Below are 27109 nucleotides of genomic sequence, written 5' to 3' on the forward strand. Positions count from 1 at the left end.
TTAAATGTACATTTCTATGCAAAGTTATTCTGACTTAAAATTTAAAGTGTTTCAATTTACAGTATATCCTTTGCTTCAATGGAATCACTTCTGAAGTGCAAATAGAGGTCCTTCACAACCTGAATTGGTGCTCTTTTACAATATATGCACCAGGGTAACATGTTAAATGCAGGGAATCAAAATTACAGAAGGAACTTGAACCCTGAGTGAGGCCAGATGAATCAAACCCAAAAGCAGGCATGTTTGATTCTCCTGCAGACGTAGATCTAAAATAAGAAAGGATAACTTCCAGAAACAAATGTTTGTAAATGTACATATAAATAGAATGCAATCAAGGTTCAAAATATTATTAAGCACTCTTGTAAGAGATATTTAATTTCTTCCCTAATTCTCATTCTCCATCCAGTCTCAGTAGCCATACCAAGCATATCCATATAAATAAATCGCTATCTGATCAGCCCAACACACAAATACTTCATTGAAGGAGAAAGCTCAGGAACAGGTTAAGAAGTCCAGATTGTCAAAGGTCTTCCTCTGCATATGAAAACAGGGCTATTTGGATCTTGTTTTAAACTGGTTTCATTAGATTAAAATCTTCACCTATATTCAATATCTATTGCAAGATATAAATTTAGTCCAGTCTTGGCAAAGCTATGGGGCTATCCACAGCTACAATCTGCTGGCAAGAACAGCAGTCATTTTTGAAATTTTAATTCACATAAGAAACTTCAATTCATCTGTATTTCTCAAGTGGTTCTGGAGATGCACGTTATGCAAATAAGAATATTTTCACTCTGCTTTTCTCTTGCTTACAGTTTTATCTTTAGATGTCTTTATTCTGCCCGATTGTACATATACACCTTATTGCTTTTCCAGCATCACATTCTGAAGAGCAATATTCTATTACACTTCAATATATTTATGTTGTTATGTTGACTCATGGATTCTGACATAAACTATGGTATAAAAATATTGGAAATAATGGGGGAAAGTACACAAAACGGCAATAATCTTCCAAAACCACAATAAAATAGTAAGAAGTATTCCAAATGTCTTCACAGTGCAATGACTCAGAACTACCAGCATGTTTTGGCCATGGCTTTTGCAATAAAGGAGATCAATGAAAATCCCAGGCTCTTGCCCAATGTCACCTTGGGTTTCTGCATCTACGACAGCTACTTGAATGCAAGGTGGACCTATCAAGCCACACTGCAACTTCTTTCTCCCTGGAACAGACTGGCCCCCAACTACAAGTGCAACATCAAAGACAACTTACTTGGGGTAATTGAGGGACTTGCTGCAGCATCGTCCTACTTGATTCCAAGTGTTTTTGGCATATACAAGATTCCTCAGGTAGGCTATGTGTGTGGAGTATGAGCATTTCAAGGCATTCATAAATTCCTTACCTTCCCAAATGTGACTTTGTGCTGCAGGGAGAGAAAACAGTGTATTTCATGTGGAAGGGTAGATCTTGCATTTTATGACAACAGAAAATGTAAGGAGAAAATAGTTTTTCAATACATTTCCTTACCCAACTGTAACTTCATTGTTGACTGTAACTTTTTTGTACTTGATGCCCACTGATCTGTGAAAGGAGAACATGATCTGTATCAGTTCTTTGATCCTGATCATATATAGTGTCGATTTAGTTTTCAATGTAATCTTTTCCATTCTCTTTCAGATTTTTATTTTTCTTACCTTACTGGAGCTGCATCCCTCACTACTCTGGTAAAATAGCCCTGACCTAGAAAGCTCAGGCAAGCCCAATTTCATAAGATCTTGGAAGATGAGCAGGACGTACCCTGCCAAGTACTTGGATGGGAGCTAGAGCCAGAATGCAGAGGCAGGCAATAGTAAGCCACCTTTCTGAATGTCCAAGTCCCATTAGGGATGGCCATGACTTCTACACACACACACACAAACACAAACACACACAAAATACTCATCAAAAAGGATTTTTAAAAAAACTACTCAGGTAACATTTTAGGGGAAATAATTTTGTTGGCCTGTTTTGTTTTGTTTTTTTGTTCTGCATCCATGTCAATTCTCCATCATCGGAAGTGTCACAGAATGGCCCCACTGACCTATAAGCTTTGTTCTGTTTTGGTCTTCTGAGATATCTAGGCACTTAGTGGTCATCTAGAGTCTCCACCTAGTGACGTGACACCAGGTTCACCCCAATCTTGAAGACATTTTCCGAAGCTTTTCCTTTTTGCCAACTCATCGGTTTCAGAAATCTGTGCAAAGACGTCCAGTGGTTTTTCTCTAATTCTTACCTACAGCATGGGGAAAAAATTGAATGCACATGACAATCCAATCTACTGAGACAATACCAGAACACACCAATTAGAATAGAAAGAATGAGCTGAAAGAATGAGTAGAAAGAATTGCAAATGAGCAAATTCTTGGAGAATGATTAAGTTTGCAAATGCCATATCCCCGAGCTTATTCTGAAGGTCTTTTGATTTCAGAATGTAACAATCATATGGTATCTACAACAAAAGTCTTCACAGAACAATATTGTACGTAACAAACAATGAACACATAAAAATATGAGGAAATTATATACAATTTGTTGTAAGAATGTAAGGCTTAAAAACAGTATCAGAATCTCAAGAAAACTTTGATTTAGTGTCAGGGAACAATTTTTACAATTCTTTTCTTCTGAAAAGAGAACAATTGATGACCTACATGCCTCCACATCTCCTTATTGCATTCTGAAAATATTTCTGTTCCTGTTATGTCACAGTAAATTGTGAATTTGGTGAAGTTTCCTTACTGAACTGTTTAGTTCTTTTCCCCTGGTCTCTTAGGGACAAAAAAGTCTCTGCTATAGTTGTGTTTCACTTTCCTTTGTTGTTTGTTGGCTGTTCATTTTTATTCAAGCAGAGGCCAGAAAAGGCCCTGCTTTTGTCCCCAAAAAAATTCAATCCTTTTGGCATTGTGTGCTTGTGCAATTATTACAGTCTGCACAACTCATTTTTTTTTCTTAGTTCTCTTACGGGCCAGCTCCATTGATGACAGAAATCACACAGATCCTGTCGTTATACCAAATGGTCCCAAATGAAGCTCTCCAGTTCAAGGGGGTTCTGCAATTGCTTCTCCATTTCAACTGGAAATGGGTAGGATTCTTTGGTGGACTTGGTGTGAATTTAGAATGGTTCACAGAGAACATGGTTCCTGAATTTTCCAACAATGGCATCTGTTTTGAGTTTGAAAAAACAATCTACAATTTAGGTATGGATAATCAGTTCAAAGAATTTGATAAATGGTCAGAAGAGGTATACAAAACACTCATGAACAGCAGAGCCAATGTTGTGATATTATATGGAGATGCTCAGTCCATGGTTCTTTTCAGGCATCTGCTAAGTACGCCAATATTTAAAGATATGCTACAAAAGCCAAGAGGAGAAGTTTGGGTTCTTACTGCCCAGATGGAAATTAAATCACAGCCTACCCAAACGTATTGGGATATAGAATTCTTCCATGGTGCATTATCACTTGCCATTCACTCAAATGAAATCCAAGGTTTCCGACAATTTCTTCAGAGCAGAAGACTTTCAGACAGTACAGAAGATGGTTTCATCAAGGATTTCTGGGCACTGGCATTTGGATGTCTGCTCCCAGATTCTTATCTTATAGGTCACTGGCAATTTAAGTACACAGGTAACTGCACAGGAGAGGAGAGGCTGGAAAATCTTCTTCTGCCTTATTTGGAAATGAGTATGACAGGCTACAGCTACAGCATCTACAATGCTGTCTATGTTGTGGCTCATGCGTTACATGCTATGTTTTTGTCTAACAGAGAAAGAAAGACAAAGAAGTTTCAGAATCTTCAACCTTGGCAGGTAATGACAAGAATGCTGTATTGTGAGAGTTAGTTAATGCAGTTAGAGCTGCTCATATATAGGTGATTTTAATCTATTGCTGTTGGTTTTTCAATGGTTTTATTCCAGATATCCGTTTTTATGGGAACAGGTTTCCCTTATGAGTGTGCTGATTACCTCTCTGTGTATTTGCCTATTATATTGCCTGAGAAGAATATGTGTATATGGCCTTGGCACATACAGACCAGCCCAACCATGGTTTTGGATTCTAAACGCACAAAACAACAATCTTGAAGTGTTATTTTTGGTAATCTATGAAGGTGTCACCCAGTGTCTCAGGGGAAGGGCACATGTATGACAATTCACTTATGCACCCTGAACTCTGACCTCCTGGGACCTAAACCTTTGTTTATACATATTGTATTTTCCCCCTGATAAAGTGAGATCAAAAAGTGAAATGTTATTAACTGCAAATGGATGGATTGAAAGAAAAACAAGAAATAAATTGACTAGTCATGACTAACAATTTTGAAATTTTTGCTAATTAGAAGGCCAGTTGGTCCCTGGAAATGGCCCCGTGGTGCAGAGTGGTAAAGCAGCAGTACTACAATCGGAGCCCTCTGCTCACGACCTGAGTTCTATCCCAGCGAAAGCTGGTTCAGGTAGCCAGCTCAGGTTGACTCAGCCTTCCATCCTTCCGAGGTCGGTAAAATGAGTACCCAGCTTGCTGGGGGGGAAGTGTAAAAGACTGGGGAAGGCAATGGCAAACTACCCCGTAAAAAGTCTGCCATGAAAACATTGTGAAAGCAACATCACCCCAGAGTCAGAAACGACTGGTGCTTGCACAGGGGACCTTTCCTTTCCAGGTCCCTGGAACAGGTACATAGATGTGTGTGTGTGTCTGAAGAACATGGGAAGAAAGGCTGGAGAAGAGAAGGAAAGATGGTCCAAGGAGTAAGCTTGGGCATCTGAGAGGAAGAATTACACTAAGCACTTGGATAAATAGCATAGAGGGGCTGGCAGAATCCAAAAACTAGGGGATCTGTCCTAATGGGGCTTTGGGAAAGGTCAAGGGAATCTCTATGGCAGGAACCTGGAGCTTCATCAAATCAATACAGACGAGCTGCATGGGGATCTACAAATATAAACACAATATATTTTTCCACTGCACCTTATTTTTCCTTCTTTCCTTCTCTTTCTCAGTGCTGCATTGGTTTCCCACCATTTTTCTCTTCTAAAAATAGATTACCCGATCATTCGTTTCAGTTGAGTAGACTTATGCGCCTCAAATCTCCCCATGGATGTTGTGCTCTCAAACCGAATAGATCATCTGAGAGATCTCCAAGAATCAATGGTTGCCTCTCAGTGACAAGTGATTCTTTGATAGCACTGACCCTTCTTATTTTCCCATTTGCATGATGCAGGAGGAAGTATTAAGCCTCTGTCTGTATTCTCCTCCATTCTGCAGGTGGGATGGGCTGCATGTCACTGGAAAGACCAAGAGTTTCTTCATTGGTTGGCCCACCTTGGCAGTCTTTCTTGCTAGATTGTGGAACCAAACACTTTAATTTAACCAAACATATAATTTTCTGTTATACTACATGGCAGTAGTCTGTTCCTGTTTTTGTAAATCATTCCTTGCAGGGTTTGTTTTTACAGTAAAGTATATTGGCTTTAACATACAATATAATATTCAGTGTTTATTATCAAAGAACCTAGTGGACAGCCCTGTTGGTCTGAAGCAGTAGAACAAAGTAGGAGACGAGTCCACCTTTAAAACCAACAAAATTTTATTTACACAAAAGCTTATGTTCTGAATAAAACTTTGTTGGTCTTAAAGGCTCACTTGACTCCTACTTTTTTCTATCAAAGAACCTGTTTCCTTCCATAAATCAGCTTCTCTAGAGACAAAAACAGGAGGAAGATGGGAGGAGAGAAGAATAAAGTTGAATGTGGAAAAAATGGAAAAAGTAGGGAAGTGAAACTATTCCAGATAAAATAAGTTTTACATGCATTTTCATCCGTGAATAAACAATTTTATTAGTAACATATGGTAGTAGAACTATAACTACAACTTATAAAAAGCTTAATATATATTAAGAAAAAGACCATCATTCTACCCCACATCTTACTTTCTCCCACCCCTCCCCCAATTACTTGACCCCCGCCAGTGTTATTTTCTTTAAAAAAACAGATATTAAAGGTACCCTTAACTATCAAGAAAAAAAACGAAACAAAAAAGAAACATAGGGAAGAAGAACCCCCTTCAAGAGTTATATTGTTATCTTAAAAATCTTAATCCTCAAAAATTGTCCAATGTCCTTTTATTTTCCACTCTTTCTCTACATATCTTCTGAATTTCTTCCACTCTTGGTTAAAAAGTTCTAAATCACAGTCTCTTAATTTTCTTGTTAATTTGTCCATTTCACTCCATGACATAACTTTCATAATCCAGTCCCATTTTTCTGGTATTTTTTCTTGCTTCCACAACTGCGCATACAATGTCCTAGCAGCTGAGAGCAAGTACCATATTAATGTTCTATCTTCTTTTGGAAATTTTTCCATTTGTAATCCCAGCAGAAAAGTCTCTGCCTCTTTATTGAATTCATATCCCAGGATCTTAGATATCTCTTGTTGAATCATTTGCCAAAACATTTTAGCTCTTTCACAAGTCCACCACATATGGTAGAAAGAACCTTCATGCTTTTTACATTTCCAGCACCTATCTGGCATCTTATTGTTCATCTTTGCTAAATTTTTTGGAGTCATATACCATCTATACATCATCTTAAAACAGTTCTCTTTAATACTATGACATGTTGCGAGTTTCATGGAATTTTTCCACAGATATTCCCAAGATTCCATCTTTATTTCTTTATTTACATTAATTGCCCATTTTATCATTTGAGATTTCACTACTTCATCTTCTGTAGCCCATTGTAAAAGTAATTTGTACACTTTTGAAATTAATTTCTCATTATCTCCAAGCAGAACTCTTTCCATTTCTGTTTGTTCTTTCCTTATTCCTTCAGCTTTGATATCATTCTCCATCAAACTTTTTATTTGTTGCATTTGAAACCAATCATATTTATAGTTTAGTTCTTCTGCAGTTTTCAATTCTATTTTCCCGCTTTGTATTTTTAGTAACTGGTTGTATGATAGTTGTTTTTCCTTGACTGTTTTGGCCGTTAACTTTATCACTTCAGCCGGCACTATCCATAAAGGTCTCCTCTCATCACCATATTTCTTGTACTTTATCCACACATTTAATAAGCTACTCCTTATATAATGGTGAGAGAAAAGACCGTCCATCTTCTTTTTTTCATAGTACAAATATGCATGCCAGCCGAATTTTTTTCCATGGCCTTCTAACATTAGAAGTTTTTTATTTAATAACGTTATCCATTCTTTTAACCATACTAAACAAATTGCTTCATGATACAGTTTCAAATCTGGTAATTGGAATCCACCTCTCTCTTTCGCATCTATCAGGACTTTCATTTTAATTCTAGGTTTCCTCCCGGCCCACACGAATTCCGAAATTTTTCTTCGCCATTTATCAAATTGCTTAGCATCTTTCACAATGGGGATGGTTTGAAACAGATACATAATCCTTGGTAAAATATTCATTTTTACTGCAGCTATTCTACCCAACAGTGACAAATTGAGCTTGTTCCACTTTAGCATATCTTCTTCTATTTTACGCCATAGCTTTTCATAATTGTTCTTAAACAAATCAATATTTTTCATTGTTATCTCTACCCCTAGGTATTTTACCTTAGAGGTAACTTCACAACCCGTTAGTCTTTGTAGTTCTTGTTGTCTATTTTTCTGCATATTCTTACATAAGATTTTTGATTTTTCTTTGTTTATATAAAGTCCCGCCAACTCCCCAAACTCTTGTATTCTCATTAACAACAAAGGTGTAACTTGTAAAGGATTTTCATTTATAAACATTATATCATCTGCAAATGCTCTGTATTTATAGGTAAATCCTTTTATTTGTAGTCCTTCTAAATCTTTTTCTTCTTGAATCTGCATCATGTTTTACATGCATTTTCATAATGCTCTAAAATTACAGTCCAACTCCCATTATAGGTCATGTTTGCTATTGCTTCCCTTCACTACCAGTTCCAGTAGTTCTTATGTCCAGGTGTCAAAATGTGGTGGAGTTATGGTTTTCTCACCTTCCTGAACACCATAGGATGATGCTATAAGAAGCAGGAGGAGGCTTTGGGAAGAGATCGTTACATAGGAGCATCTACAGACGAGATTATGAATTTTTCAGAACCTCCCTTCCTGCACTTCATATCTTGGCAGTTCTGTTTTAATCAAAAGGGAACTGATTTGAAACAGATTTCCCCAGGGAGGAAAAGAATCAGATGTTCAGATTTCAGTGAGGAAACTGGGTAAAGGTGAATCAAGAGAGTTTCTCTTAGAATGGTGCTAATCTTCATAGAAACCTAAAGCGATCTAAGAATGACAATGCATTGAAACTTTTTATATCTTCATATCTTTCTTGTGGACAGTGTTGAGTTGGATCCAGCAAACTATTTTGCTCTTTGTCACTCAGTTCTTCTTACAATAGCCCCTGCTCTACATAGCTTTGATTTATAAAGGTTCTATGAACCCCAGCACAATATTTTTGAGTGGTCAAAGGAGACCCTTATTCTCTTTTTCACCAGCAGAAATTATAACTGGATCCAACCCAGTGCCATGCAAATCTTATTAAACTCAGGAGCAACACTGAAATATGATCAGAGTTTCTCTCCCATGCTTCACAGAATAAGAATTTTGACTGAAAGAAGAAGGGAAAGTATAACACTAAGTGGTAAGAAAGCATAGGATGCTGCCAGTGGCACAGAAATCAGCTATAGCCTTATTATTTCCATGCATTTTGAGCACAAACAAATCCCCCCCTTTATTTTAATGTCAAAATTGCATAGGAAAGTTAAGAAGTCAGAGTCATAAAGTTTGTTCCCCCACCCTCCAGCATTCCAAGCTAAAACATTTAATTGTCAAGTGTCCTTATTGATTTTCTCCAAGTCTCCGTTTGAGTCATAGAGCCATTTTGGGTGCCCTCTTAGTGTTTGGGTTGTTGATTGAATTCTTGTCCTGTTGTGGTAGCTCACAGGCATCAGGATCCACTGTTTTGTACTTCTCTAAATTGGAGAAGGCCACTTCCATGGGCAATTCCTCCACAGAAGTCCAACAGCAGGTAGCTATCTTGGATTTTTTAGATGCCTGTAATTTTGTTTCATATAGTCCATCCTTTCAATGATTGCTTGCTGTTCATCTTGGTAGGTTTCCAAAGGTGTGGAAAAGTTCAGTCTCTATAGAGTTTTCTAAGTAATTGTTTGTTAGGTTGGCAGAATGTTGTTGCATATGGTCCCTTTTAAAATTCAGATGAGGAAAGTTCAGCTTTGAGATTGCTGCAGGCTCTGTCCAATTAATCAAGTCTTTGTGTGGGGGAGCAGAGGTTTTTTCATTGTTGTCTCTGCTTGTTTGGCAGTTTACCCTCATGGGGTAAAGTTCTTGCACTATAATATCTTTAAAAACCCATACTGTAAAAACACCTCTTAGATTCAGTCTTGATTTTTGCCTATGAAGCAATGAGGAGCGTTTGGAGGAAGAGAATGAGAGTAAGACTTTCTTTACCTGATTCCAATGCTAAGAAGCTCAATTGCTATTAAATCAATTGCAGATGGATTGATCCCAAGTAGTTCACTGAGACATCTCTTGGCCTGGAATTTATTCTCCCAAATTGGCAACAATACCATGTAAATAGTCATACAGATACTATATGGCTGGAGATTCAGGGGCTGTTGGTTCTCACAATTGTCATATTTTCCTACAGTCCCTTGGATGCTTCCAGTCTGAAATTTAGCTTCCCCAACCCTCTATTGATTGAAGGTATTTTGAGTTGTTGATGCTCTAACAGAGAATTATTGATATTTATTAACAGTGGAGGTCAGCCCTGCAATGGCTGCCGTGAGAGATTTAAGTTGAGTTTTAATTCCTTCAGTGCCCTTATTCGGCCCCGCTCAAGCCGCGCCACAAAGCGGCTGCGCGCCGCGGGGCCGCTCTTTGCCTCCCTGGAAGGATGGGAGGCTGTGAGAGAGCTTCCCGCCCATCTGGGGGTTGTGGGCGGAGCGTCGGGGCTATTTGTAGCCTCGGCCCTGCCCTCCCAACGCAGTTTAGATGCTGCTCTCAGCCAGGACGGAGGCTTCATCCAGGGTCCGAAGCCGAGAGCAAAGGAGGGCCTCGTTGGGTCAGGTTGGCGTGCCGCGGCAGACTGTGAAGCGGGATTTCAGCGCCGAGCCCCACTGACAAGAAGAGGGAGCAGCGTTGCTGCCTGAGGGCCGGGGGCCTCTGTGGGAGCGGGAAGGATCCTTTATGGGACAGTCCTTTGTTTATGGGGGCCAGGAAGGGTTTAAGCTGCTCATCCTCCCCCTCGCACCATATACATGTAGCTACAGCGGTGTGTACGGTGGCTTGTTGGAAAGGGTTTACCCCCCCACCTCCCTCCTTTAAGAGGTAGGTATCTCGGTGAAAAGGTTTATCGGAGGAGGGGGCTGAAATCTCCGAGGTCATTTGGCTGGTTGGGGAAATGCATTAGGAAGGGCTGGGTCTCCCCAGCTGCGACGAAGTTCTGGATGTGCTGACCTGTATGGCAAAGGCTACTCTGATCTCGTCGGGTCTTGGTACTAGGCAGGGCTGGCCATGGTTAGTACTTGGATGAGAGACCTCCAAGGAAAACCAAGGTCACTATGAAGAGGTAGGCAGTGGCAAACCTCTTCTGTTTGGTACTTCTGGAACGGTTAGTCTGGGGAGCGCTAGGGAGGGTGGCTGCGGTCTCTTGTCCACCCAGGCAAAGGGTGCCAGTGCCAGGCTGGCGGTTTGTTTGAGATTGGTGACAGCGTTACTTGCTGGCCGTCCGCCTGGTTTCCGCTTCTTTTTCCCTAACCGTTCCGGGCTTGGAAGTGTAAGCTGATGATACATAGGGATAATTCAAAACTTTGACGGCACGGTACAATAGGATGAAACGTTTCGTAGGAGGGTAGCGATAAATTTAGCTTTATCTGCGGTCCAAATCAATTATACAACTATGGTTACAGCTGATAGCGCCAGCAACCCAATTTGGCGGATAGGGCTGACAGTGGTACCTGGCACGCAGTAAAGCGGCTGTCTCAGTTACCCGCTCATCAGCGAGCGGGTCGGTTCAGCCCCGGTTGCTGTGGGGCAGTTCTCTTTACAGGGGGTTTTCTACCGAAAAGCTTGTAAATTCAGGCATGAATGCCCGTTACGCGGCGGCCCCCACACATTTTCGGCATGCAGCAAAACATAGTCAAAAAGGGAGGGCATAGTGCCCCGGGGGCTGGGGCAATCTGCAGATGCCTAAAAGTGGGTTCCAGTCCCATCTACCTGAGTGTGCTTGAGCGTTTCCTGGAGGGTTACCCCAAGGAGATGGCTAGGGCCTGATTATGAGGAGGGGTTCACCCCGGGGTTCAGGATACCTTTTCAAGGGCTTTGGGCACCTTGAAGGGTTCCCAGCCTTCCGTCTATTGTTGGGCTCGAACAGGTCATTCGGGCAAAGATAGTAAAAGAGGTCTGGAGGGGCGGGTCATCGGTCCCCCTCCCAGTTCTATGTTTATGGGTTTCCCCTTTGGTAGGCGCCCAGGTAGGCAGCTGGTGAATATAGGCTTGTGCATCATCGTCTTATCCTGGCGGAGGATTTGTGAAGGATGGAATTCTTGACCACCTGTATTCAGTTAGGTTCACTTCCTTTGACCAAGCGGTTAAAGTGGTGCGGGTGCTCAAGCTGGGTGCAGAAATGGCAAAATGCGACAGTAAGTTGGCGTTTCACCTGTTATTAGTACACCCTTAAGACTTTGAGTTGTCAGGGTTTTGGTTTAGGAAAATATTACATGGATAGAGCCCTACCCAGGGGGTGCTCGGTTTCCTGCACAGCCTTTGAGAGATTCAGTTCTTATCTTGTAAAGGCATGTTCCTTTAGCATACGACAAGACTGAGGGTCTGGTACATGCTTGACATTTGGGGATTGAACAGGACACGGTTTAGCAGGCCTCGCGAGTCCCGGAGGTGGGCTCGACAACTTAGGGAGCGGCTCGCAGCCAGTAAACCTAAGCACATGGTGTGCAGCTGGAGTTTCATAAGTTTGCCGGGAGCTCAATTTTGCCTGTAGAGCGGTGGCTCCAGGGAGAGCATGTCTGTGGCATCTTTGTGACGCCATGCAGTCCCTCCGGTTCCCCCATCATTGTGCGCTTTAATGGCTGGTTTGTGCAGTGATTGGAGGTATGGGACACCTTCTTGGAGTTGTTTGATGCTGTTTTGTTTGGAGCGAGGACATGAAAGTGGAGGCTGTCCTTCTGATACCCTCAGAATCGGCCGGGTCGTCTGGTTTTGGGGTTCTTTTCCAGGGGCTCCGGTGTGCTGGTCGGTGGCACCGGCATTAGCAGGTCAGTGGACTTTGTAGGAACCCAACAATATTGAATTTTTTCCTATTGTTGTGGCAGTAGGGATCTGGGGCGAGCAGCTGGCTAATAAGTCACACACTTTGGTGTGATAACGGCCGGTGGTGCACGTTGTTAACTCATTGATATCTAAGTCCATGACAGTAATGAACGTGGTAAGGCTTTTACTCTACGGTGCCTTCAATTAAATGTGTTGTTTTTGGATAAGCGCATACCTCGTGTTTGTAACACGGTGTTGGACGTCCTATCTAGACGACGGATGAGCGTTTCATCTGCTGGCCTCGGAGGCAGACTTTCTGCTGGAACAAATGCTCTTGGACTTGTTGCAGCTTGGTAGGCTGTAGCGGCAGGGCAATTATGTTAGCTTTGTCCCCGAGCACACAGAAAGTGTATGAGCGTGTCGCTCGACAATTTAGTATATGTGGACATATGCTGCTTTGGGGATAGCCGGCCCATTCTGCAGTTGCATGGATGCTGTTCTGTGTGCATCTGAGAGATAGGGGGCCTAAGGATTAAGCCTATTCATGTGCAGTTGGCTGCCTTAGCTTCTGTAGCAAGGCACTTGGCTTTTCAGCTGCAGTTGGGGATTTAGAGTTCTAAGATGCTGGAAGGTCGGTCGCGTGAGCGGGGTGCGCTGGAGGACGCACGGCAAACCATCTCACTGTCCATACTTAGGGGGTTGGCCGTGTTTTGCCTGAGGTGTGCGGCTCTGACTAGGAGATGGCACTATTTCATGCAGACGCACTGACTCCTTTTTTGGCACCCTTCAGGTAGGAACAGATTTGGCTGTCACGGAACGATCAGTCGGATAGAGCGTTGCAGCATCGCGACATCAAATTTATGGGAGCGTAGGGCTGCATGTATGATGATCCAAACGGATCAGTGGTGTAGTGGCACTTGTATCGCAATCGGTCCCTGAGCAGTGGCTGGTTTTTGCCGGTGCAAGCGTTCAGCGCTACGTGGCAGTAAGGGGGAGTGTCCACGGACCCCTGTGGGGCCACAAGGAGGCCCCCCCTCACTAAGTATCAATTTTGGGCAGTTATGGCTTTGGCCCTTGATAAGCGGGGATGGACTGGGTTCAAGTTCGGCAACCATTCTTTTGAATTGGGGCCGCGTCCACTGCTACACCAGTGGGCTATCAAGGTCCAAACATCCAAAGGTGCTGGGTCTCGCCAAGGGAGGCTGCGTACTCGTCTGCGGGCACAGTATGATATTATAGGTGGTCCACTATGCATGGAGATCACCAGTCGGCACCCTTGGGGCTGAGTGAGTGGGCTGTGGTGGAATGGCAGGGGCGCCGGGGGCTATGGTGGCTAGGGCTCCTGCCATTGTTTTTTCCAGTAGAGCCAGTTCCCCGTCTCATTGTTGTCATTCACCTTGGTGGGAATGATTGGGGCTGTGTATAGGAAGGCCCTTTCATTGCAGGCGGTAGCGGAGCTCCGGGCCATCGTGCAGGGGTGGCCTGGAGTCCGACTAATCTTGTCCGCCATTCTATCGTGAAGAGTCCGGCTGGCTGCTTGGGAACCGGCTTCGGTCGAGAGGGCCAGATAAAAGGCTAATCTAGCCCTGCGGTGGCCTTGGCGGATGGTCTGGGTACCTTCCTTCTTCATCATTCACCTTGGTGGGAATGATTGCGGCTGTGTAGGGGAAGGCCCCCCCCTTTCATTACAGGCGGTGATGGAGATCTGGGCCATCGTGCGGGGGTGGACTGGAGTTCGACTAATCTGGCCTGCCATCCTATCGGAAGGTCTGGCTGGCTGCTTGGGACCTGGATTGGGTCGAGTGGGCCAGATGAAAAGCGAATCTGGCCCTGCGGTGTCCTTGGCAGATGGTCTGGGTATCTTCCTTCTTCATCCTGGAATTAGGGGGGACATGGGGGAGCAGTACCGGCCAGATGTGATTCATCTGCCGATGGGGGTGATCGGGCCTTCTTCCACAACATTTGGCAAGGGCTTCAGGTTGCCTAGGCAGCTCGGTGGGGCGCGAATGCCTAAGCAGAGGCTTGGCATTGGCCGTGGCAGAAGGAGCAAGAAGTTTGTACCTTGCAGGTGAGCACCCAGGCATCTGCACCTGTTAGTGTAGTCGATATGCAGGAGCGGCAGATGGGCTTTACGGCTCAATGCTGTATAATGCGGATCGTAGTCATGCCTCCTCCTAAATTCGCCTCCTTCTGGGTATCGGGGCAGAAGTTTAGGGGAGGGTTTTGGCCCGGCCGGCCCGGCATTAGCCATAATCTTATGGCTCGTGCTGGGGGCAGGGTGACTCGCCCTTTGTGGGACTTGGCGGGGTTTGAGGAAGACCCCAGGGCTTGTCCTACTGCAGGTTGCCCTTGCCGTGTTAGTTGTGTTAATTAAATAAACTTCCCATTTCCCAATATTCTGTGTCAGCCTCTTTATTTCAACTGGGGAGGCAATTCGGCCCCGCTCAGGCCACGCCGCAAAGCAGCTGCACGCCGCGGGGACGCTCTTTGCCTCCCTGGAAGGATGGGAGGCTGTGAGAGAGCTTCCTGCCCATCTGGGGGTTGCGGGTGGGCGGAGCGTTGGGGCTATTTGTAGCCTCGGCCCCGCCCTCCCAACGCATTTTAGATGATGCTCTCGGCCCACCCACCCACCCTGTGTAGTAAAGGTTTGACCGGTCATCTTATTAGGGGCCAGGTAGGAATTTTTCATCTCACCTGATTGGCCTGAGGTGGGGTGGTTTTTTGCCTACCTTGTACTGCTGACAGTGGTGTGGAAGTTAGGTGGGGGGATTTTAGTTTGGTCACTTGGCAGAAGGAGCAAGGGGTTTGTACCTTGCAGGTGAGCACCCAGGCATCTGCACCTGTTAGTGCAGTCGATACGCAGGAGCAGCAGATGGGCTTTAATAATAATAATAATAATAATATTTTATTTTTATATCCCGCCCTCCCCGCTAGGCGGGCTCAGGGCGGCTAACAGACATGGGAGTTCCATGATTCACATTAAACAATATAACAGACATGGGAGTCCCATGATTCACATAAAACATAGCAGTTTAAGCATTAATTACAAATAAGTTATTTAAAATACATAAAAACATATAAAATAGGTGCTAAAATGATATAGTCCTGATGTATATAAGATGGCTGAATGTCCGTTCGTTAGTCAGGTTCTGTCTCAAATACCACAAGATGTCTCAAATGCCAGCTGAAAAAGAAATGTTTTGCAAGCCCTGCGGAATTGGTTCAGGTCCCGCAGGGCTCGCACCATCTCTGGAAGGTCATTCCACCAACGAGGGGCTATCACCGAGAAGGCCTGCTCCCTAGTGGCCTTCAACCTGTCTTCTCTTGGCCCAGGGATTGTTAATAAATTCTGGGAACCAGACCTCAGTGCTCTCCGGGGTACATATGGGGAGAGGCGGTCCTTTAGGTAGGCAGGTCCTCGGCCATATAGGGCTTTAAAGGTAATAACCAGCACCTTATAGCGAACACGGTAGACAACCGGCAGCCAGTGCAGATTGCGCAGCCCAGGCCGTGCAGGCTCCCACCGTGGTAGTCCCTCCAACAGCCTGGCCGCCGCGTTCTGGACTACCTGGAGTCTCCGTGTTCGGTACAAGGGCAGCCCCATGTAGAGGGCATTGCAGTAGTCTAACCTCGAAGTGACCGTTGCGTGGATCACAGTTGCTAGGTCGACGCGCTCCAGCTCAGTGCTGTGTAATGCGGATCGTAGTCATGACTCCTCCTAAATTCGCCTCCTTCTGGGTATCAGGGCGGAGGTTTAGGGGAGGCCTTTGGCCTGGCCGGCCCGGCATTAGCCATAATCTTATGGCTCATGCTGGGGGCAGGATGACTCACCCTTTGTGGGACTGGGCAGGGTTTGAGGAAGACCCCAGGGCTTGTCCTACTGCTGGTTGCCCTTGCCGTGTTAGTTGTGTTAATTAAATAAAGTGGCCCTGTAATGTACTGGGAGACAAGCCGTGGTGGAAGCGTATTCTTTATTCGCTGGTACATTACAGAACAGACAGACGCGGCCGGGTCCGCTAATTTATACATGCATCCCGGAACATCCCCTTCGCTGGCCAGCCCAATCCTGGCCAGTTAAACTTCCCGCCCTTGGTCTGGATTGGCGGGGCTTTTCCCGCGCAGCGCACGGCGACCTGAGTGCGCCCTCAGGTCGCGCGGCGCTTGCGCTGAGTCCGATACTCTACACTCCTCCCCTCCTAGTTTAAACGACATAGTCCTTTAGGTACCCTGGTGTCCGGCGCTCCCGTGTTGATCTCCTCGGGGTTGCCGTCGGTGGGGGGCCCGATCCTGATGTGGGAGGCGCCGTTTCTGGCTGTTGCCCGCCCGCGTCGGGTACTGGCTCCGGTTCTGGTTCCGCGGCTCCGGGGGCATCATACGTTGGTAGCTCCTGTATTGGCGGCGCCTCTTCTGGCGGTACCGTGACCGGCGGTTCCCTGCTTTCTCCCTCTGCTGACTCCTCGGGTGGGGTGCGGCGGCGCAGCTGGTCGATGTGCCGTCTCAGCACCTGGCCTCCGGCGGTGGTTACCTCGTAGGACCGGGAGCCTGTCACCCTCAAAACCCTTCCCGCTAACCACTCGGGGCCGCTTGAAAAGTTTTTCGCATACACTGGATCGCCCGGGAAGAACCCTCTCACTGCCTCCCTGACCTCGGGGGTCCCGCGGACCTCTGGCGCCCTGTCCGGATGTAGCCTATCTAAACGAGTGGTCAGTTTCCTCCCCATGAGCAGTTCTGCGGGGCTGAAACCGGTTATGGGGTTTGGGGTGATCCTGTTGTGGAACAGGAAGGCTGAGAGGCGGTAGTCCCATTCCCCTTGTACTATACGGCCCAGGGCTTCCTTGGTGGTCCGCACCATCCTCTCCGCCTGGCCGTTGGTGGCTGGATGGAATGGGGCGGACCTTATGTGCCTTATAAGGTACCTGTCGGTGAACTCCCGGAATTCCCGGGAGGTGAATGCCGTGCCATTGTCCGTTACTAGTGTGTCGGGGATCCCGTGTGTGCAGAGGACCCTTCTGAGCGCCCTGACTGCTGCTGCGGTGGAGGTCGAGGCCACCGGGATTACCTCCAACCATTTCGTGTATGCGTCCACCAGTATAAAGAAGATCTGGCCCTGATGCGGCCCCGCGAAATCCACATGGAGGCGGGACCATGGCCGCCCGTTCGATTCCCACCTGTGGGTCGGGGCGGACGGCGGGTTGGGTCTGGACTCCTGGCATGGTTGGCACCTTCTTACCCACCCTTCTATTTCCTCATCCATGCCTGGCCACCACACGTAGCTCCATGCCAGGGCTTTCATTCTCACGATGCCCGGGTGGGTCTCGTGGAGATCCTCCAATACCTGCCTGCGCAAGGGGGGGGGGACCACCACCCTGCTACCCCAGAGTATGCACCCCTTGTGTGTCGATAGCTCGTCCTTCCTGGACGCGAACGGCCGGAAGGCTTCTTCCGCTTTGCCCGAGGGCCACCCCCTTCCCACCCAGTCCCTGACCCGTGCGAGGACGCGGTCTCTCCCGGTCGCCCGAGCCACCTCGCTCGCGTGCAGGGGGCGCTCGGGGAGCGACTCTATGAGCATCACTCCGTGTGCCGGGGCGGGATCTGGGTCCGTCGCGGGTAGCGGGAGGCGGCTGAGGGCGTCTGCGTGACCCATTGCTTTACCGGGGCGGTGTATCAGCGTATACGTGTAAGAATTCAGGAACAGGTTCCACCTTAAAACCCTTTGAGACAGAATTTGGGGGGTCTGACGATCGGGGGCTAGGAGGCCGAGGAGCGGCTTGTGGTCAGTAGCGATGGTGAAGCGCCTACCGTAGAGGTAGTCGTTGAACTTATGCACCCCCGCCACGATCGCCAGGGCCTCCTTATCGATCTGGGCGTAGTTCCTCTCTGCCGGGGACAGAGTCCTGGAGTAGTAAGCGATTGGCACCTCTCCCCCGCCCGGGAGTTGGTGCCCTAAGACCGCTCCCACTCCGTAGGGAGAGGCGTCGCAAGCCAGGATCAGGGGTAAGTTTTCATCGTAGTGATGAAGTACCGCGTTAGAGACCAGGAGGTCTTTCACCGCCTGGAACGCCGCTGCTTGGTGTTTACCCCAGACCCACGGGGCTTGTTTATCTAACAAACGGTGTAACGGCTCCGCCACGGCGGCCTTGTGGGGCAAGAATGCGTGGTAAAAGTTCAATAAACCTAAAAAACTCTGTAGTTCTGCTTTGCATTTGGGGGCAGGGGCTTGAACTATGGCCCTGGTCTTGTCTGCCGTTGGGTGAATTCCAGCCGCGTCCACGGCGAACCCCAGGAACTCCACCCGCGGAACTCCCAACAAACATTTCTCCTTTTTGACTTTCAGCCCCGCCGCTTGGAACCGTCTGAGGACCTCTCGCAGGCGGCAGCCGAATTCTCCCTCGGTGGGGGCGGCGATTAAAACGTCGTCAAAGAAGGGTTGAACTCCGGGGATCCCTTTGAGAAGAGAGTCCATTATGCTCTGGAATATCCCCGGAGCTACGCTAACCCCGAACTGCAGCCGTTTAACCCTGAACGCACCCCTGTGGGTCACTATCATCTGTGCCTCCGCTGTCTTAGCGTCGACCGGCAGTTGCTGGTATGCTTGTGCTAAGTCCAGCTTCCCAAAAACCCTCGCCCCGGCTAGTGCTGCCAGGACATGGCTGACTACCGGGACTGGATAGGGGTTGTCTTGCAGTGCCTTATTTATCGTGCACTTGTAGTCAGTGCAGATCCTTACTTCCCCGTTGGGCTTGACCGGCGTTACTATGGGGGTCTCCCATTCTGCATACGTTACCGGTTCTAGGACGCCCTGGGCTGTGAGGCGGTCCAGCTCTGCCTCTATTTTTTGTTTGAGGGCGAACGGAACGCGCCTCGCTTTGAGCCTTATGGGCCTGACCATAGGGTCGATCGGTAGGGTGATGGGCGGGCCCTTGTAGCTCCCCAGGGACCCGTCGAAAACCTCTGGGAACTCCCGGCAGACCCCGTCGAAATGGCTGGTCTGCACGTGGTCCACCCCCACCAGCTGGATCCCCAGTGGTTTGAACCAAGCCAACCCGAGGAGTGTGGTCAGTTGGCGCTTGACCACTAGGATGTCTAGGGGCCCCTTAAACCCCCCTCTTTCTACATGCACCCGGGCCCACCCCACGATGTGTACTGGGTTCTTCTGAAAATCCCTCAGTACGAAGTCCACTGGCCTCGTTTGGAGGCGGCGGCTGGGACATAGTCTCTTGAGGGTTTCCTCCGAAATGATAGAGATGGAGGACCCCGAGTCTACTTCCATGATGCAGGGGGCGCCCTCGATTAGGACTGACATTTTGACCTTGTCTGGGGCCAAGAGGGGCAAGCTCAATACCTGCAGACTGGTGGATGCCGTCGTGTGTGTGTCCATGGAGTCGTGATGCGCTGACGGTTGGCGGCGGCTGTTCTTGGCCCGGCAAGCCCGGGCGATGTGGCCTGTCTTTCCGCAGCTGCGGCAGTCCAGGTTTCGGTACGGGCAGTCCCTCCGCTCGTGGGGGTCGCCGCAGCTGGCGCACCGGGAACCGGTGGTGGCGGTGGCCCTCTCCGTCGCTCGTTGTCTCGCGGGGGCCCGTGTGTCCGCTCTTTGAGGCCGCCGGAGCTGGAACGCTTCTTCCTCTGCTCGGTCCTCCGGCTCCGTTTCTCCCTGGTGGACTGCCTCCCCACGTGGCTGGCCGTACGCCTTGGTGGCCCTTTCGAACGCCGTCGCCTCGTTGAAGGCTTGTTGTAGGGTGAGCTCCTCTTTTGCGAAGAGCTTCTGCTGTAGTCGCTCGTCCCGGAGGCCCCAGACAAATCGGTCCCTCAGGGCTTCGTCCCTCTTGTCGAAACTGCAGTTTCCGGCGATCTGCCGAAGGGCCGCCAGGTAGACCGCCGCTGTCTCCCCCGCCTTCTGGTCCCTCTTGTGGAAGAGGAACCGGCGGGCGACGATGGACGGTTGGGGCGAAAAGTGGCCCGTGAGGAGCCTCACGACCTCTCCGTAGGTCCTCTCGGTCAGCTTCGCCGGAGCGGAGAGACCGCGTGCGATCTCGAAAGTTTCTTCTCCACAGACGCTCAGCAGGACGTCTCTCTTTCGGTCGTCGTCGTCGATCAGGTTCGCCCGCAGGTAGCACGCGACTCGTTCCGTATAGGTCTCCCATCTCTCGGGGTGCTCCGGGTTGAATTCCGCAAGATGGCCCGTCGTTACACTCGGGTTCGCCATGGTGGCGGCGGGCTGTGCGGTCCTGCGGTCCCCACCTTCCTCGTCTCCGGCCAGGTCTGGTTCCCCTCGGGCGGCCGGACCTAGCTAGATCCCATCCTCGTCGCCAGTGTAATGTACTGGGAGACGAGCCGTGGTGGAAGCGTATTCTTTATTCGCTGGTACATTACAGAACAGACAGACGCGGCCGGGTCCGCTAATTTATACATGCATCCCGGAACATCCCCTTCGCTGGCCAGCCCAATCCTGGCCAGTTAAACTTCCCGCCCTTGGTCTGGATTGGCGGGGCTTTTCCCGCGCAGCGCACGGCGACCTGAGTGCGCCCTCAGGTCGCGCGGCGCTTGCGCTGAGTCCGATACTCTACAGGCCCGTTTCCCAATATTCTGTGTCAGACTCTTTATTCCAACTGGGAGGCAAATAATGCACTCAACAGTTCTTGCAATTAGGTCAAATTGGTTACAGCTCGTTTGCATCAGAACTTCCCTTTTAGTTTGCAGGCTCAGCTGCTGCCTCTCTGCCTGCGAGAGCTGCCCCAGGCCAGCTACAGCATTGCTTTCTATCTGAGGAGGTAATCTCCTTTTCCTCTGATAATTCAGACAGTTCCAGAAGGGGAAGGAAGCAATTTGACTTTTCAATGGTGTATTCCATATCTTGTCTGTCAAGCCCTGTCTTTGAAGCAAAAAATTCTATTTTAGTCTGCTTACACTCTGGCAATAAGCCAAGCTTTTCGAGGTCTCTTGGTCGCTTGCCAGAGGCCATGAGGTAGTTTTCAAATTCCAAGGACTCGTGTTTACTGCTGCCTAAACATCAAAATATACCAAAGCATACATTTAAACTTGAGAACCTCCCATCATCTCATTCAAGGAAAAAAAAAAGAAATATTGAGTAAAGAGATAAAAGGATAAAATCTCAAAAAGCGCTCAAACAAGCAGCCATCTCCGTTAGCAGGAAACCGGAAGCTCTTTATTTTAATGCAGGGGTGTCAAACATGTGGCCTGCGGGCCGGATGAGGCCCGCAGAGGGCTCCAATCAGGCCCTCCAGCAACTGGCTGTCATCTGCTTCATTTTCCCTTGCCTGCTTTTTTCGGTCGCCATTTTGTGTTTCTCCTCGTATAAGCCACAGCAGCAAAACAGCCTTCCCTCTCCCCCCTCCTTTTTCCCAAAGGGAGGAGGAGGGAGGAGCAGCCTCAGCCAATGAGGGAGCTTGGCTCTATAACTCTGCTGAGTGATTAAGTTTGCCAGGCTCAATTAATCACCCTGCAGAGCTACTGAGACAAGCCTCTCTTCCTCTAATGAATGGCTGAGGTTCCTCCCCCTCCTCCTGACCTGGGGAAGGAAAGAAAGAGCCAGAGCTTCCTTTGCAATCCCCACCATCAGGAGAGCTACAAAGAGTACTTTTAAGACTAGCAACGTTTTAGTGAAGGTATGAGCTTTTCGCCTTGCTACAGAGAGAGAAAGTTTTGCTGGGCTTGTTATGGGTGTAACTGGGTTCCCCTTCTCTTTTTCACTGTACTCATGCCCTCCAGTCTTTCTCAATAGGAAAGCATGTGAACTATTTAGAAGAGGAATATCAGCATTAGGCTGAGAGTGTGTTCCACCCCAGGTTTATCCAGCAAATTTCCTTAATTTTTCTTTCACATTTTCCTTTGATTGGGGGGTCTTGAATTTAGACTTTCCAGATAGTAGGCTGACACTGACCACAGTACATGGCCGTATCTCTGTTCTTGTAGTTGTTTTTTGCGGGGAAGTTGTATTTTTTTAGCTATAGTCATTTTTCTGGGGGAAATTATAGTTTTGTAGGCACGCACATAACCCTCAGTCTGTGCCATGGTGCCTTCACATGTCCTTGACTAGTACGTGAAGCAACTTCTGTACAAAAGCTCACAATGCCCAACTGCTTCATATTCCTCTGGGTCTTAGGCTCAAAGCACTGACCATGAGATGTCTGTAATGAATGTCAATGAATCAAAAGTAGTTTGCAACTTACAGATGTGCACACCTGAGCAGCACATATTCAAGACTGGTACAGCACAGACATTGTCTTCAGTTTTTGATGCAAAAATTCATAGCAAGAGGTGACATTTATCAGAGACTGTAAAACAAAATATTGCAAGCGTGCTAATATTTTAGGCATGTTTTATTTTAAGTAAAAAACCCTTTGTTTGTCTATGCCCTTTATAAAGTTTATATGTCCGCTACCTGGCATTACATTTTATGATACACATGGCCCTGCCCTAAAAGGTCTCATTTATGTCAAATCTGGCCCTCATAACAAATGAGTTTGTCACCCCAGTTTTAATGTGTCTGCCTATCTGGGACATTCAATTGCCTATTTATTTCTCTACTTTTCCGTTTAGCTCCACCACTTTCTGAAAGGTGTGTCCTTCAACAACAGTGTTGGTGACAAAGTTTCCTTTAATGAGAATGGGGAATTAGTTGCAGAATTTGATGTCATCAATTGTGTCACTTTCCCAAACAAATCTGTCATTCAAACAAAAGTGGGAAGGGTGGATCCCCAGGCGCCTCTGGACCAAGGAGTCATCATGAATAAGGATGCCATTGTGTGGCACCGCTGGTTCAACCAGGTAGGACTTGAATTTTGGGAACGTTCAGTTTTAATAAGAGATATTGGGAAGGGTCTGTTGTCTCCCACAATAGCTGATATGTTTCACACTGTGAAAAGAGACAACTGTATATGTTTTTCTCCATTATATATTTCCATTTTCTCCAGTTGAACTTTTCATAATCTTTGGATCATTTCTTCAGCAGCAAAGATACAAAATTAATTTCCCCAGTGATGTAAAAGTTTCTTGCATCTGTATTCCAACCATATTACTTTTAACTCTCTGACAGTGCAATTAAAAATTGTACCAGGTCAGTTAAAAATGAATTTAAAAGATGCAAGGCCAGCACACAACCTTGTTTAATCCCCTTTAACACTGGGATTTTGCTAGTCAAGTCACCACTAGAAAAAAATTTGACTTGGCAAAAAGTATTAGAATGAAGTTTCTTCAAGAAGGTGGTTGGGCTCTATCTATTAAATCAAATGCGCCCTTCAAGTCGATGAAGGCAGCATATAATTTTTTTGTCCTGGTATGCATATATTTTTCAGCAAGGAAGGCCAGAGTGCAGCAATGGTCCATAGCAGATCTGCCTTTGGAGAAGCCAATTTGTTCAGGACCTATGATGTTGCCTAGGTGCATCCAGTCAGTTAATCGGAATTCTAAATGTTTAGCATACAATTTGCCCACTATAGATAATAAACTAATGGGGTGGAAATTTTCTGGTAACTCCAGCCAGGGATAATTATAGAATCAAGCCAAGAGTCTGGGATGGAGCCATGCAGATCAATGAAAGAGAACAATTATATGTAGAGTTACTCCAGTATGAATGCATTGAATTTTACAGAGTAGAGTAACTATTCAAAGGATAGCATTATACATATTTAGTTGTTCTCAGGTATCACATTTATCATCAAAATTATTCTTTATAGAACATAGTTAATCTCTCATGTCATCCTTTGTGTAAGACACTACATGCTATATTATTTTATTTATTTTATTGGATTTATATCCCGCCCTCCCTGCCGAAGCAGGCTCAGGGAGGCTCACATCAATAGAAATTTACAATACTAACTATATCATTAAAACATTGAATAATATAGATAATTAGAACATATTTAAACATGTTGGTGCTAGTGTTAACATCCAGTATCTTTAGCCCTCGGTTAGGGGGAGCATTGCTCGTGGCTAGTAGCCATTGTGACTACAACCATGGATAGTCCTATCCTCCATGAATTTGTCCACACTCCCTTTTTAAGCCTTACAGGTTTAAGGCCTGTAATGACCATTACCATATCATGTGGCAGCAGCAGGTTCCACAATTTAACTATTCGTCCAGCTAAATAGCAGCTCACTATTATTCTTATCTTGAAGGATTCCAAACAAGTTCTGAACATTGACACTCCTCTTTCTTGATTGATGGGTTAGGTCCAGCCCCTTTCTCTGTGTAATGGCAACTGTCATCCTGGAAACAGCAAAAGAAGGAAGGAGGGGGAGCCCTTCTGTTGCTATGATTGCATTCGATGCCCAGAAGGGAAGATATCGGACAAGAATGGTGAGAGTTGATCAGACAGGCTGGCTGCAGTACAAAGCAACACGCATGCAAGATTAGCATTTAAATTGGTGTGTAGGGGATGTCTTCCTCGTTATCATTTAGTTATTTGGGACAGAGTGGTGACATCAAGCATTCTCTCTATCACTCTCGCTCAGTCTAAAATTATCTATCGTATACATCTGTCTGCCTGTCTACTGGTCTAATATCTCTCTATGTATCTAGCATCTAGTACTGCTCATGCAGCTATCACCTTAAGCAAAAATTAGAAAAGAATCAAAATAAAAGACCTTAGTATTATTCCCCTGCTTTTTAATTATTGCTTCTATAACTTTTGCCAGTAAAAGAGCAACAAAATCATTTGTATCTAATAATAGCCATGGCCCTGAGCTCTCATATTAAACAATTTCACATTGTTAAATAAAGGAATTATTAAATTTGCACACAATTTATTAAATTTGGTCACTCTATAACCATGTTTTCAATGGTTTCAATCTGACATACAAAGAACTGCATGTTCTGCAAACACATGATACTTTATTGTACCTACCCTCTAAGGGAAAAACATTAAAAGGAATCCAATAGGCACTTGTAGTACTGGCTTCTCACATACAGCTGTTTGTGAACTAGGTTCATTGCACATATGTATGATAACAGGAATGACGCTAAAAGAAGCTATGAAAGCCAGTTATTGCATTGGATTGTCATGTGGTTGATGTGGCAAATGTTCTTTTTCAGACATGAGTGACTGTTTTACATGCCCAAGTGAACAGTATCCAAATAAGAACCAGAATGCCTGCATTCCCAAGGTGGTCATTTTTTTGTCTTATGAAGAACCATTGGGGATTGGCTTAGCTCTTAGTACTCTTTCTTTTTCACTCATCACACTCCTCATCTTAGGACTGTTTACAAAGCACCATGATACTCCCATTGTCAAAGCCAACAACAGAAGTCTCACCTACACTCTTCTCATCTCGCTCCTTCTCTGCTTCCTTTGTGCCTTATTATTCATTGGCCGACCTAAAATGGTGACCTGTCTCCTACGACAAACTGCTTTTGGCATTATTTTCTCAGTGGCTGTTTCCTCCGTCTTGGCTAAAACGATTACTGTGGTTCTGGCTTTCCTGGCCACTAAGCCAGGATCCAGCATGAGGAAGTGGGTGGGGAAAAGGCTGGCCACCTCCATTGTCCTTTCTTGTACCCTTATTCAGGCAGGCATTTGTGTTGCATGGCTGATAGCCACTCCCCCATTTCCAGACATTGATACAGAGTCAGTGGCTGAAGAAATTATACTGGAATGTAATGAGGGCTCCACCACCATGTTTTATTGTGTCCTGGGCTACATGGGCCTCCTGGCCATTGCCAGCTTTGCTGTTGCTTTCTCAGCTAGGAAGTTACCTGACAGTTTCAATGAAGCCAAGTTCATCACGTTCAGCATGCTGGTCTTTGGCAGTGTTTGGCTGTCCTTTGTTCCAACCTACTCGAGCACTAAAGGGAAATACATGGTGGCTGTGGAGATCTTCTCCATCTTAGCCTCCAGTGCTGGGCTGTTGGGCTGCATCTTTCTCCCCAAATGCTACATTATTGTTCTGAAGCCAGAGTTCAACAACAGAGAACAACTTATAAGAAGGAAACACTAAGCATATTGATTTTCTCATGCAGATTTTTTCCTAGATTCCAGTTCTACAGTTTCCAGTTTTAATTGTTTGTTGTATGGCTTTAATTGAGAGAGAATGATAATATCTTCTTGTTATAAGATCCAGTTCTAGATCCAGTTGCAAATAAAATCTCTTAAATCCCATGCACATAAGTTTATTAAATTTGACTACAATATTCTGTGCTTTTATTTGGCTTTGTTAGTCTCACTGCACCCTTTACATTAGACACTGAGCTTAAATTTAAAAGCAGGGCTGAGTTTTTTGAGCACGTTACATATTCATATACTCAGGCCTCAGATTCAGCAAGAGCTCACAGGAATGCAACTCCTGATCCTTTCTGAGGGATTTCCCTCCTCCTCCCCTACTTGTCTATTGAATAGTAGGTGCAGCTGCATAACAATCCCTGGATGAGCTTCACCACATATTTTTCTACAAAGCAACCCCTGCATATACTAGATATTTGTATGCCACCTTTACAGGTGACCACATTGGCTCAAACAACCTTACAGTATTCTGATGCGGATAAAGAAGAGGAAAAGACAGTTGGGTAGTGGGAAAAACAGCAATATAACTTGCCCTTCATTAGGTACTCCTTATAAATTAGCTGATGAATGCTGCCACGAGATATTAACCTTGCAACTGCTGTGGACCTTGGGCAGCATAGGAGCTCTTAGCGTCCTTCAGAGCAGAAGGAAGGCAGGAAGGAAGGAAGGACATTTTAATAGACTGTGAAAAGAAAAAGATATTTGGTATATCAGATACAGTATTTCAAATATCTACATTGTCTAGTCATGATTAAAAATCTGCAATCCGTTTAACATTTCAAGGGATGAGAT

General features: G+C 46.2%; 1 protein-coding gene across 1 annotated transcript; it reads left to right on the forward strand.

Annotated features, from left to right (window-relative positions):
- The first annotated feature begins 1065 nt into the window (after positions 1–1065).
- Positions 1066–26255, forward strand: LOC132583302 (vomeronasal type-2 receptor 116-like). The gene is made up of 4 exons (XM_060254965.1): positions 1066–1353; positions 22860–23087; positions 24492–24618; positions 25354–26255. The coding sequence occupies exons 1-4, from the start codon at positions 1066–1068 to the stop codon at positions 26253–26255; spliced, it is 1545 nt and encodes a 514-aa protein (XP_060110948.1).
- The last annotated feature ends 854 nt before the right edge of the window (positions 26256–27109 follow it).

This window comes from Heteronotia binoei, chromosome 15, assembly GCF_032191835.1.
Source record: "Heteronotia binoei isolate CCM8104 ecotype False Entrance Well chromosome 15, APGP_CSIRO_Hbin_v1, whole genome shotgun sequence".
Classification (NCBI taxonomy): Eukaryota; Metazoa; Chordata; class Lepidosauria; order Squamata; family Gekkonidae; genus Heteronotia; species Heteronotia binoei.

Bases quoted from the DNA above. Each gene is read 5' to 3' on its own strand.
- LOC132583302 (XM_060254965.1), top strand. From the start codon at position 1,066: ATGACTCAGAACTACCAGCATGTTTTGGCCATGGCTTTTGCAATAAAG. The intron at 23,088-24,491 runs GTAGGACTTGAA...TTGATGGGTTAG, and splicing joins GGCACCGCTGGTTCAACCAG to GTCCAGCCCCTTTCTCTGTG. The intron at 24,619-25,353 runs GTGAGAGTTGAT...GTTCTTTTTCAG, and splicing joins GAAGATATCGGACAAGAATG to ACATGAGTGACTGTTTTACA.